Here is a 13,775-nt window from a genome sequence, read left to right as displayed (position 1 = left end):
AACCTGTGCATCACAAACTCAGCATAGATGTAGCACTGAGGAAGTTTTGTTGTCAAGCCTTACGTAGCTCAGTTTCTGTGACTGGTTACTGTGTTGTAATTTGTGTGCCTATTTTCGGTGTGTGCCAGTGCTGTAAATATGCTTTTTTGTGTGCTGAAGTTGTGTGTACCAATGTTTTTTGAGTGATCATCAAATATTTGTGTGCTTCTTCTGTTGAAAAAAATGTTGCTCCGATCTTAATCACCAACCCTACGCCCCCACTCCTCAAGCAAAAACCTGTCACGTTATGTCAGCCAGACTAAACAGCTGAAAACAAATTGTTAACTTTGCACTGTCATGGTCACATCTTTGTAGACTTTTTGCACTTTTTTGCACCGGTGAACTTTTAACATTCCTTTGATATGTTTTTCAGACATCAAGGAGATAACATCCACAAAAAATGAAAAGTTGATACTTAGAAAACTAATAACACCACTCTTACTTCGTACTAATGAAGCATTAAAACAATGTGCTATTAGATATTAGCAATATTCACAAAGCTGCAATATTCTTCTGATGTCAGGCTCGTGTTGGGAAGCTCAAATGTTGTTAAACTGTTGTAATGCTGTAGTCTGTAAAATAATAAATAGGTCATCTGACAAATTGTTATCATTTCACTACTTCACCTGAAAAGAAATGAAGAGTTCATTTGCAAAAACAGGTAACTCCATTTTTATAAATTTTCAAAAAACACATTTCTTTTTCATTTGATTCCTAATTAAGTTACATTTTCAAGATACCTCTGATTAGTAAAGTCATTATGACTTAGTCAAAGCCACCCAACCTCAGTTGATAGATAATACCAAAAGCTGGTAATGGAAAAACTATGTTTTTTGAACTTTTTTTTGAATTTTTTAAAAGTGAGTTAACTGTTTTTGCAAATTAACTCTTCAAATTGAGAAATCCTTGTAAAATTCCCCGTCACATATCAAGGAAAACGCATATGTCATAACCCACTGGATACCATCCACCTAGACTCCAACATTAACATTTTCAAAGTTTCTGCTACCTAAATTAACTGTCTAGCCTTGCCATTGAAGAATTACACGTCAAATTTGGCTTAGTTTTCTAGTCAATCCTCATCTTGGCCAAAAAAGTAGTTACATTTTTGCCGTTATTTAAAAGACAGCTGAAGAGAGGCAGGAAATGTAGGGAATTGAGAGAGGGGGAATGGTCGAGGCCAAGTCAAATCAGCAACTACTACGACAGGGACTAGCCCCTTTACATGGGGTGCACTTAGACCACTAGGCCACATGCGCCCCACCCCAAAAAGTAGTCTTAACTTAATATGGCCAAATGTTCCTCAAGATGTTACTTTCTATTGACTTTGTTGGATGTCAATGAATTGATGATAGCGATTTGTCAGATTCCTCATCATTATACTTCATTGTACAGTCCACCTGAAAAATAACTACACTAAACCAGCATTGAAGCTTCCCACCACATGACCACAGAGGAGAAGGCCACTTTGTGAATAAGGTTTATTGGTGAATAATTTAAATGGTTTAGCAAATTTTAAAGCTTATGATTATTTCTAAGACTTGAACACTAATTGAATGTTTACAAATCTTCCTATGTAGTTGATTTGCATTTATAGCTTATATACAAAATACATGAATTCATGTCACATTTACATTTTAATTGACAATCATGTAGATTGTTGTTATTTCCTTGCACACATGAAAATATCTATCTATATGAGTATTTATTACTTTCCAATGCCAAATCATTACACTCATTATACTGGACAAGTGCCTCTGTTATGCAAATTCTTCTCGCCATTCATTATGTTCGTATAGCTGAACAGACATGATGAATAATATCTATTTATTTTCAATGAGCCGTTGAAAACAGGTACTCAGAAAGCACACTGATACAAAAACGACCCCCTTTCCCATCAGCTTCTACAGCCAATGATCAGACATTATTTAAAACAAAAAGGAAGATTCATTCATTCAAAGTTAAAACTTAATTGTTTGAGTAGAAAAGTTAGTGAAAAGGGACCAACTTTTTACCAAACAACTGCATACCCACTGCCAACAACTGAGATCTGTGCAGTCAGGAATAGCAGATCTGGATCTGCCAACAGAGCTGAGCACAAATGGGGACACAGTGTGCTTCTTAATGTCCACCACACACACAGCCACACACACATACAAATACAAACAGCTGTTGACAAGGAACGATTTAATAACACAACAAAGAGGCAACTAATGTGTGCCGTTTAGTGAGACTTCAGAGTGTGTGATTTGAACACTGTATTTTGTGGTTAGTTATCTCAATAAGGTGTTCGGTGATCGTTATGATTGGTTTGTTGTTTAGGGATTTTTTGTGTCTTTTTTGACAAATACAGTTCAGGCTTGTACAATAAATAGTGATAAATAAAAAACACAGAAATTATCTTTTTTCAATGAGTGTTGATTTATTTTTTTCAATCTAATCCAGGTAAAAGCTCATTAAATTACACTAACGCAGACTTTTAGTGTGTAGATGTTTTTTTTGTCGAGTTGCATTCAAAACAGTTTTAAATCAAAAGGTTAATAAATTGCAAAAAATACAACCCATGAGCCATTCTTGGTCCTACTATTACCATTAACAGAGACCTGCATTTGGTCCCTTTTCTGCACTGCGGGTGCCCACAGCTTATAAATATGCAAGTTGGGTCAAACACAGCAGAAAAACTTCCCCCCGGGAGGGATAAACGAAGAATACAGTGTGAAAGTGTGCAAATGAGACACATCAAAGAATATGACACAGACTGACAACGGCACAAATAGTGATGGACAGTTTCAGGACAAAATAACTCTGTGTTAGCGGTAAATCATGAAATGGCCGAGAATTTTCAGAATGAAGCGCAGAGATTGACTGCCTCCTGATGCTCAAGATCACGGCAATAAAACAGCTGACATGGGGAAGATGGAGCTAAGGCACGAGTCTAGCCCATCCCTCACATGGTCCGTTATGGCCTCACACGAGAGGACAGACATGGCGGGCGGACCACAGTCATGAGCGTTGGCCATGTCCTGCAAAGCTATCGGCCCCCATCATGTCCATCAAAGTGATGAGCTGGCCAGAGAAATTATGGCTTCTGTCCTCCTGTGTGACATAACTCAGCCTGTGTCCAAGCACATGGCTACATTTATGACCACTGCAGCTGGAAGAAGTTTGACCCTTTCAAGGAGCTGAAGTAGCCAATTAGAAAATGAAAGTTATATTATTTCCAAAGGCACTTAAAGTAAAGCCACAAAATCAATTGCATATATTACATTCACAGATCCAGGCTGTTTTCTTTGTATCAGAGTGCAAACATGCTGAGACATGATGTTTCATTGTTACTGAAGTAGAATCGTTGCAGAGTTTCGTCATGAGTCAGTCATCTCAGCGCACACTGCCATAGAGTGTCCAGCTCCACAGCCAATAAGAAGAGGTTTGAGCCCAGAAAGGAGCTGTGGCTGAAGGACGTCGGTCTGTGAACCGTCTCCACACATCCCGTGTTCGTTCCAGCCCCAGGAGAGGAGACTCCCCCCTGAAAAAGGAGAGGGGTGATGGGGGTCACTAGAACTGACAAGCAGAGAGGCCGGGCTGCAGCACCATACCATGTAGGTTAAAATTAGCAGCCTGGAGAAAAAAAAAGTCTGAGTGCAACAAAACAAAAGGCTCTCTCACTCTCTCACACACACACACAGAGAGAGACGCACACACACGCACAGCCTCTCCTTTCCTTACACTGACACTCAGCCGGTAATAAAGACTCCCTGCTCTCACAGCTGGTGAGGTGTTGGTGGGTGTGGTCAGGTCCGCATCACCGAGGAGACACGTGCCATGGCAACACAGTTACCTAATAGGCTCAATTGCCATGGCAACAGAAGGGAGCTTGCTTTCTCAAGGGTAACACATCTTCAAGCTTTCCCCCGTCCTGCAGTTGTGTGTGTGTGTGTCTTTCATGCCATCGTTTTCATTGATTCCACGGCTTCTTTTGTCTTTGTGTGTTTCTGGTTCGTCTCAGTGGCATCAAAAGACACAGGTTTTTGCCAAATGACACATATGCTTTCGCCAGTTAATGAGAAAGATATCACGCCAGCAGCTTATGTCAGTGAGAGATTTTTTTGCTAGATATAAATGCACTGAACTCAAACATGTAGCCAGGTTTTTTAAAATAGTGCATGTTTTTAGAATGCCACTTTTGATTTAGGTTCTTCAGTAAACATCCTGGTTACATCATTTAATGTGTTCAATCGTTTTGTTCTTTTGGTGAAAAAAGCCTTATTTTGGTGTCGAGCCTAATATATGGACTCACTGACTGGAGTATAGCACATCCGTGTTTCCATGGCAACAAAGTGCCATGCACAATATTCTGCACAAAAAAGGCTTAAAATCAAGACACTCGAACCAAACGCCTTATCCTTGTAAACAAATCTCAAACACTTTTAATCTCACACTAGATTAACACCACAGTTATGTTACCTACAGAAGGTCCTTTCTTAGTTCAACTTACACCACACTATGACTTATAACATGTTATTTTTTTTGACCTTACACATCCCTGTTAACTTCAAAATGTTCACATAACAAAACTCTTTCCCCAGATTGGATGAGCTGTGCCCACAGCGTCTTTGGCCCCACCTTGACCACCGATGATGAGTTTCATACTTGAGGAGAACTCCTCAAGGTGCAAATGAGCAAAAGCTAAGCAGGCAACAGATATCATGAGCAGCAGCATGCGATGCTCTCCGTTCCTTTCTGCCTGACCTACTTCAGCACCAGAAATAGCAGCACTCAGGTCTCTGCTTCCAATCCTGTTTTGCTATTTCATTGCTCCTGCCGCTGCGTTCAAGACAGGAGGAGGAAAAAAGAGGAGCGTGGCACAGGAGGGAGATGCACCAGGTTCAGCTGAGCTCTCCCTTTAAACGTTTCTGCTTTCTCATCACATAACTGAACTTCTGACGGCACAGAGCAGTGCTTTGTGAGAACTGTCATTATGATGGACAGCCTGTGTTAACAATTTCCTAATTATAATGGCACATCCAGTTAACTGTAAATTGGTCAGAACATTAAAAGTGGAAGGCCATTTGCTTGTCAAAACACCAGCGATGTCGAGCATTTCCTCTCTAATGGAGCCGCTTTGTGTCAGTGTTCCTGTGCGTATTTATATTCAGGCTGATGTAAAAAGAAACTGGGCCAGTGTTCAAAATTTAATGCAAAGGATTTTACTTCCCAAAAGGCAACCACTTAAGAGAGTTTTGGCAAGCCTGCGAAGAATCTAAGCAAATTTATGACCTCTTTCATCTGATGATTAAACTACAACAATCACACATTTCTTTTTTTATTAGAATTTTTAAGGTATGTAAGTTTTGTTCTGTTGTTCTGTTCAAAAAGGGAGACTACCCTACAAACAACCTGCACAGGAAAACATACATGTAAATGGTGTGTGCTTAATTCAGCTCCTTTACAGGCCTGTTCAAGTAATTGCCTCTGTCAGTGATACCCATCTATCCGTGCTGTAATTACTTCCTGATGCAAAAAGTCACAGAGCAATGAGCTGACCTCAGAAATCCTCTGCAGTAGTACGAGAAGGATTAATATTTCACACCGATGTTTAACTGTAATGTATTAGACTGTTCCTTACTAGCTCTTTAGTACAGGGAGGAGGATAACTTGAAACAGTTTAGCGGTGCCTATGTGTATTCCCTGTTCTTTTATGCAGTAGATGCTGCGGTCACGTCAGGCCAAAAGTGGAGTCTCTTGTTCCAGCTGCTTGCACGTGCTTTAACCAGTGAGTTCAAACTATTTCTGCTTTATTTCTCAGAGCGCTCTTTTCCTCATTGTACATTTCCAGTGTTAAATCTTAAAAATGTGTGCTTCTCTATTTTCCTGCATCATTACATGTTCTGATATTGGCAAATTATAAATATTTTTAAAGCATGGGAAGAAAAGCGTAAGGAGAGTTTTGAAGACAACACACTTACCTACAATGGCGAGGTTATGTTCTGATCCACAGGCAATCTGTCAAGAAAGTTTAAAAAAAAGATGCATGTTTGGAGCAGACAGCACATTAAGGACTGTAATATCCAAGGATTGTTATGCAAACGTGGATACTGAAATATTTTGTGACAAAACCTGCTTTGAAAGTGAAATAAAACGACATGTGTCAAGATGTAGTCATCCAACTTTTATTCAAAGCTGCATGCAACATGGGTGCACCAAAAGCAATAATGTTAGTTTTGATCTCTTCTAGAACTACATCAGACACTGTGAAACCGCTAACTCCATGCTGCAGCATCCGAATGTAGAGCAAAAAAACGTAACAGTTAAGTGTTCCTAAAAGCTACACCACACTGCAAGGCTGTCTAGAGCAGTTAATGCAACTGTCGCAGGAGTGCCTGCCGCTGCTGACTAAAACCCTTTTATACCTGCTACAGGAGCTGAGTGGACAGATTTAAAGTCTGCTCCTAAACTCTAGAAAGCTAAAAAAAAATGTTAAATGAAGAGCCTGAGCTCAAAAGCAAGGATAGGTGATTAAAGCTCCATCTGTCACAATTCAAACGTTGGATTCCGAGTATAACCCTGCTCATACAATTTCAGCTGCTTTAAAACAATGTTTTTAATAAAGAGCACAGCTGTGGGAAGACTTGGGATGCACCGATCCGATCTTGGTATCGGATATCGGCTAGATCGGATCGGATATCGGCTAGATCGGACTCAAAAAGCTAGATTGTATATCGGTGACAAAGGGCCAATATAAAGTGCCGATCCATATGGCAAATCTATTCATCTCAGTTCTATGCTTTTCTGTGTTTGCAATAGCCATGTGCGTCTCCTACGCCTTCAGCACCGCCGTCTGTGCATTTTTTCCCGGTGGAGCATGATGGAGGATAACTACAGAGGCTCTGCAGTTTAGGTGCATGTCACGCTTCTTTTGCTAACAACTCCGCCGGAAACTTGCAACATGTGCAGCACAAATGTTTCGACGGATGGCAGTCACGCTGAAAAATATAATGGAAGCCCAAAAGGAAGAAGTTTATGTCAGCTTTAGCCTACTGCAAAGAAGCAAGAAACCTTCGTTTAATGGATTCAAAGTGTGAAAAAACTGACAGGTTATTGTATTTAATTGTTACGGATCCTTAGATTCCAGCCTCTGGTTTAGCACTTGGAACCCAGGTAAAGTTCACCATCAAGTCAGAAAAGCCTGAAGTTGCCAAAACACGATTCTATCCTCACATTAAGGAATAGTGATTGTTAAATCAATACCAGGATCGGATCGGCTGGTATCGGTATCAGCAGATACCAAAGCCCAGGTATCGATATCGGTATCGGGACCTAAAAAGTAGGATCGGTGCATCCTTAGGGAAGACATGAACCAACTTCTGAACCACTGACTGGTTTTCAGTTGTTACTCCAGTAATGCTCAGTGGCCTCATAAAAATTTGACAGTTTACCAAGTACTGGCTCTGTGGGTGAAACTGCAGTGTTAGGAGGAGTGACATAGTAGGCAAGGCTGGAAGATTCATAGTCCACTTGGCTAATCCATCCTGCTTATAGCTTTCCACACACAAAAGAGCTACACCTTGACATAAGCCAGCATTGCTGCAATGATCTGCGCTCAGTGGAGGAGTTATCCAGAGCTTGCCCTGGCCCGTCCCTGACATATACTTTATTGGCAACAATCCCCAGCCGTTTAGACCCCAGGTTAACTGCTGCGATCCTGTGATGCTCGCACATAATTGCCCTTATGGGAGAAGAGACCCCGCCTTCACTGGAAGTAAGTGGTCCCCTAGGAATGTGCATGTGTATCAGTGAGAATGTGTGTGTGTGTGTGTGTGTGTGTGTGTGTGTGTGTGTGTGTGCGTGCTCTAGAGGCAAGGTTCAGTGATTCTACACCTTGGAAACCTGCTCACAGTAAAGCTGGCTCTCAATCAGGCATTCTGTCTCACCTCATACAAAACAACCCTCAGCTGCCTGTCGTGTTTGTTATTGGCTGCTGCCCCCTGCTGGACTCACATACATTTTATTCTAGAACATGATGATGGTGCAGCAACCACTTACACTTCAGTGCAGTCTAAAAAGTGAAGTCTCACCTGTGTTGCTCTATGGAGGGCTTTAACTTCTGCAGGGAGGCAAGACTTCTTGTTTCTAACTCCAGCTGAAGGATCTACTGACTCCTGATCCGGGTTTTGACTCTCTGATAGTAGTCGACCCAGCTGTCCATAATCTCCTCTGCCCCATGTGAACACTCTCCCAGTCTCTGAAAATGGCAGTGGACCTTGTTAAGACACCATAACCGCACTGTAGGTCCTTTAAAGACACTCAGAGATAACTAGTATTCTGTTCTACCTGTTTGAGCAACAATGTGTGTCCACCCGCTCCACACATTGACAACTTTCTCTCCCCCCGCGAGCGTTTCATAAGAGTGGGAGGACACAAAAGATTCTGGGCAGGTCAGCTGGCCATGCTTGTTGCTTCCCCATAGAAACAAATCCCCATCTCCTGCAACACACAAGACAGAAGCAACATTCAACATGTCATCCAGCAGAGGCAGCAAAAGAAGAGTGGAGCAGTAATTGCAAGGTGCTGTTATACTTGTTGAAAGACACTCTTTAAACATGACAAGTCAACTCAGGCATCGCCATACCAATTTGTTTATCCACATTATCATCTGCCGTAGCAAATAAACATGAGGTTACACATTAATTTGGTTACAGGACAAACAAAACTCCCTTTCAGGATCTGAAAGTGGAGAAAAATCTCACAGTGGTGGTGAAAGGTTGATCTGTTTGCTTTATTATGACTGTGAGGCAGAGCATTCCAGTCCATCATTATTTTTACAAGTGAGCATAAACTTGAACCTGTGCTGTTTTAAGAGAGAAGGTTCCAGTCTTGTTGGCTTTAGGTGAAATCTTAGCCAGTTTGGCAGCCTTTCCTTATTGATTCTGGTGCAAATATCTTTCCGGAATTCTTGCTACCAGAATAGCAAAGCAAAATCATCCCTTTCTTTTAACCCTCTTCTTAATTGAGCTTACCTATTACCTTGTAGTTGCCTGTGTTTTTAAAGTTCTTCAAATCGATCTTGTATTAAATGAACACAGCACATTTATCGTCATATACACCTGTGTCATACCTGTGAGGCACACACAGTGCATGGAGCCTGCAGCCACCATGCGAGAGGTCTTCTGATCAAGACCTGCAACAGAAGCACAAGTATACCTCGTCAATATAATCAATCATGAGACACTGTTAATAATGTGATAATAATAATAATAATGATAATACATTTTATTATAAAAGCGCTTTAAAAGTTTCTCTAAGACACTTGACAAAAAAAATGAACGATATATAAGCAGGGAAGCAAAGCAAAAAAACCAAACAAATAAAAACAACAAAAAAAAAATCAATTATAGGTGGAAAGCCTTGTAAATAGGTGGTTTTAAGCCCAGATTTGAAGTTGGTGAGTTAGGGAGAGAGTCTGAGGTGTTGGGGAGAGAGTTCCAGAGGGTGGGGGCAGTGACAGAGAATGCCCTATCCCCCCAGGTTCGGTACTTGGTTGGCGGGGAGGTGTGAGGAGGTGGCATTGGTGGAGCGGAGGTTGTGGAGGGGATTGTATGGCTGCAGAAGTCGGTGAGGTAGAGGGAGCTGGATTATGGAGGCTTTGTAGGTGATGAGGAGGATCTTGTACTGTTTGTCTGGAGGAATGGGAAGCCAATGGAGGGTGCTGGAGAACTGGGGTGATTGGTCTCTGGAGCGGGATTGAGTGAGGAGGCGTGCAGCTGAGTTTTGTATGTATTGTAATTGTTGAGGAGGGTGTTGGGTGTACCGTAGAGGATGCTATTGTAATAGTGAGTTTTGAAGTGATGAAAGGCGTGGATGAGAGTTTCAGCAGCAGTGAAGGAAAGGGAGGGCGGAGATGTGCAATGTTTTGAGGTGGAAGAACGCAGTTTTTGAAATATTGTGATGTGACGATGAAAGTTGAGGAACTGATTGAAATGATGCCAAGGTAACATAGAGCCTAACAGCATTGTGTTCTGTTACTATCATACTGAGAATAGCATTCCACTAACCTGTACCAGAAAGGGCACTGTGGAGTTGAGGTGTGATGCAACAGGTTGTGCATTGAGTGCTCTCCTAGCATGACTGAAGAGGCCAACTCCCCATTGATATACACAGCCTGAGTCTGAGGGGGAGCAGAATGTATATAGGTTTTTGAATTGACAAATAAATGGAAATGTACAGATTTGTTATGCATACTTACCAGAAGTAGCCAGTGAGTGTCTGAGTCCTGCTGCTACACTCACCACTGGCTCCTTCAGACTCTGAAACAAAAGAAACAACATAATGATGAAAAAAAAGATGAGGTGAAGTTGATCAGTATGTATTGATTAAATAAAGACTATTACCGAAATTAAAGTTGATATTTGTGGTTCTTTTAAATGAGTAAAATACAAGCCTCTCATGTGCTCACCGCCACAGCCAGTGGATCTGAAGAGTGTGTGACTGCCTGTCCAACACCCAGTTGTCCAAATGCATTGGAGGCCACATGTTAGAACTCTGCCACAATCTGTATGTGTGAGAAAAACAGCAATTCAACTTTTTTGTAAATGAAACAACCAGTGATATTTGGATGGGTGAAGGCAGTTCCATTCTTACCCTGTCATTCAGTTTTTAACAATAATGATAACTCCCTCAAGCAAGAAGTGGAAGATTACAGAACATAAGGAGGATGGGTACAGAGGAAAAAATTGGCCTGCTGGGAACCTCTCCAGCTGTTGCTAAATGTAGGACAACACTAATCGCTAGATTTATGAGTCAAATGCTGCAGCTCATGTGTGAGAAAGGCAGACACTGGAATAGTTTTGATGTTATCACAAGTAAGCATTTGTGTGTGTGTTTAAAATCAAAATACACATAGTTGTTCCAGCACTGTTTCCAGATACCAGCAACATTCAACAATTAGTTGTTGTTTTTTTTAACCAATGCTACTTGTATTTCTTATCACACAAGTATCAGAGAGCCACTCAGTACTGGCCAATCTTAAGTCTGTTTAGGGAATCAATATTAGTACGGTATGAACAGTAATGCTACTGACATATTATTGTTGTATTGCCCTGAACAGCATAACGGGCTGGTACGAGAGTCCTGTATTAGTGTTTCTCTCAATATATAGTTTTTACAGGAACTTTTGCATCATGTAGCACCTGGACCAGATACATGGAAAACTCCATGAAAATCAGAAGTCTGGTATCTCAAAATTGGAATATTTTCTAAAATCAATCAAAAAAAGGATCTCAAAAACAGAAATGTTCAGCTTCTAAAAAGCATGTTCATTGGAGTCAGAACTCATCTGTATTCTTTGGTCGAGTGTTTCTTATCTTCCTCTCGCCACATATCCCACAGATTCTCTATTGGGATGTGCTATAGGCTATAAAAACAGTGCATTTAACCATTTACTATTTACATGCCTTAAAGGCACACGTGAAAAGATGCTTGATGCTCAAAAACTCACTCCTCATTAAACTATCAAATCCTTTCATACCCAGTGTAAAACATAACACGACAGCCTGGTGTGAAACAGTGCTCACCAGTGAGTAGAAGAGTGAAATCCCAACCACAGGCTACTTTGATGACTCTCGGGCTCAGGCTGTGGCAGAGTTGAAAAGTGAAGATGTCTGCATTGTGGTCCAGTCCCAGCTGGCCTTTGTGATTCTGTCCACAAACAAACACCTCAGCATCCTCTGTCCAGCACAGTCCAATATGAACATTAGGAAACCAAGATATGTATTGTTAGTACGCAAAATAGAAATACAGGTAAAAGACGAATGGATGTTTTCAATACATATTTCAGTGAAACATTTGATTAGACAGGTGTGTGGGCCAAGGAGCAAAGAGGGTCTTAGAAAATGTCATACATGTATATGTTTTATTTATTATTATTTATTTATTTATTTATTTATTTATTTTTTATTTATTTTTTTTGGGGGGGGGGGGGGGGGGGGGTTACATTGTTTTATCAAAAAACCTTATGTTCCTAGCTTCTTGTGTGTTTTTATTTTTGTCTTACTGTGGTGTCTTACAGTCACTAATTCATTTTTGTCCTCTGTGGAGGACATGCATTTTAGCCATCTAAGTTAAGTACCATATATGCAGTCTGTAAAAACCCCACTGTCCTGTGAAGAGGACATCCTGGGCCTTCTAATGATGTCTCACTTGTGGGGGTGTGGCCAACAGAGCACATGAACATTCTTTTCAAAATGGCTGCAGACTCAACTTTCACATTTTATGGCACCAAAGAGGGTGAGGGATCATCTTCTTTTTTTTTTGTTGCAGATATCATGTTTCTCTTGCAAATAATCAAATTGATTCTTCAATGTAAGAGTCTTAACCTCCATTTAGTAAGATTTCACAAATGTACAGTAATTGTAACCCTTTCAAAACACAACTTTTATTCAGTGTCCTTTGTAGTGGACAGCAGGACTAAATACATCTGTGTTTAACCAATTTCCGTACTCCAGGAAGCAGAGGCTGAGTGAGGCTGAGAGGATTTTACATGCACACACACACACACACACACACACACACACACACACACACACACACACACACACACACACACACACACATGTCCACACTCACACCAAACATACATGCACAAACACACAAACACACACTCACACATGCGCGCACACACACACATGCCCATACATGCACACTGCACACGCAAACACTGACACATCAAATCAGTAAAAATATGTAATTTAGGTGACTTTCAAGGGTTGAGTATGCATTTTAAAATTATATATTAATGTTCTGATGTGTTCCACTACATTAGTGTTTTAATGTTCATGAAATGACAGATGATAAAAATTAAATTAATTAACAACATAATCGTATTATTTTTTTCTGAAATACGTTTCTTTCAACCACAATACTTATATTATGTAGGAAAAATAATAATATCAAAACTTTTTTTCTTCTGAGTCTCAGGAGGATGGTAGGTATGGGCTCAAAACAATTTGGTAAGGAGGCTTAACTAAGTAGTCCATACAAACAGACGTAAGTCTATTTAACCATGAGGGGGCGCCACATGATCTGTTTTACTCAGACTTCAGTGACATGTCAAACACTGCTGAACACATGATATCAGGTAAACAAACAGAGGTTGTAAAACAATCTCAGAGGAAATGTACAATTTAGGAACAAAGTGCTTCTTACCGGTAACAACCACGGAGTGACCTCCACCTCCACTAACAGCCCGGACTGCCGTCTTCTGTAGAGCAGAGCCTGTGTCTGAGAGCCGGGGACTGGACTGGTCCTCCACATGTCCCTGTCCCAGCTGACCGTAGCTGTTGGCTCCCTGACAGACACGATACAAGTTATTTGTCCAGTCCAGACATTACACAGTCATGCTCAGTGAATTCTTTAGCCGTCAAACAAATCTCTTGTGTCAGGTTTGTTGACAACAGCTTTGAAGCTAGCTGGAGGTAAGCTAGTAGTTCAGCTAACGTTAGCTAAAGTGCTTCGTTCACGTCACCTAAGTTGCTGTCACTCTGCGTATGGTGAGTATTAGACAAGGATCATTTACACGACCACACAAACACGAAGTTAACACTCAAATATGGAAGATAAAGAACTTACCCATGTGTGGAAACTAAACTCTGTCGGCGAGCTCGTTTCCATGGAGTACACTGCTGAATGAAAGGTTGTTTTGCGACACTGTCGTAAAACAACCTTTCGGTATTATGCTTTGG

At 40.9% G+C, this 13,775-nt stretch overlaps 1 protein-coding gene across 1 annotated transcript; it reads right to left on the bottom strand.

Annotated features, from left to right (window-relative positions):
* Positions 1 to 2,211: 2,211 nt before the first annotated feature.
* On the bottom strand, positions 2,212 to 13,775 carry sergef (secretion regulating guanine nucleotide exchange factor). The gene is given in 12 exon segments (XM_034685109.1): positions 2,212 to 3,565; positions 6,006 to 6,042; positions 8,115 to 8,281; positions 8,371 to 8,523; positions 9,155 to 9,220; positions 10,094 to 10,204; positions 10,283 to 10,343; positions 10,493 to 10,561; positions 10,563 to 10,588; positions 11,610 to 11,762; positions 13,240 to 13,381; positions 13,663 to 13,775. Coding segments are annotated over 12 exon segments (1,191 nt in total). The 5' UTR covers positions 13,705 to 13,775; the 3' UTR covers positions 2,212 to 3,401.

The sequence above is a fragment of the Notolabrus celidotus genome, chromosome 6 (assembly GCF_009762535.1).
Source record: "Notolabrus celidotus isolate fNotCel1 chromosome 6, fNotCel1.pri, whole genome shotgun sequence".
Classification (NCBI taxonomy): Eukaryota; Metazoa; Chordata; class Actinopteri; order Labriformes; family Labridae; genus Notolabrus; species Notolabrus celidotus.
This window is presented reverse-complemented; position numbering and strand designations above follow the sequence as displayed.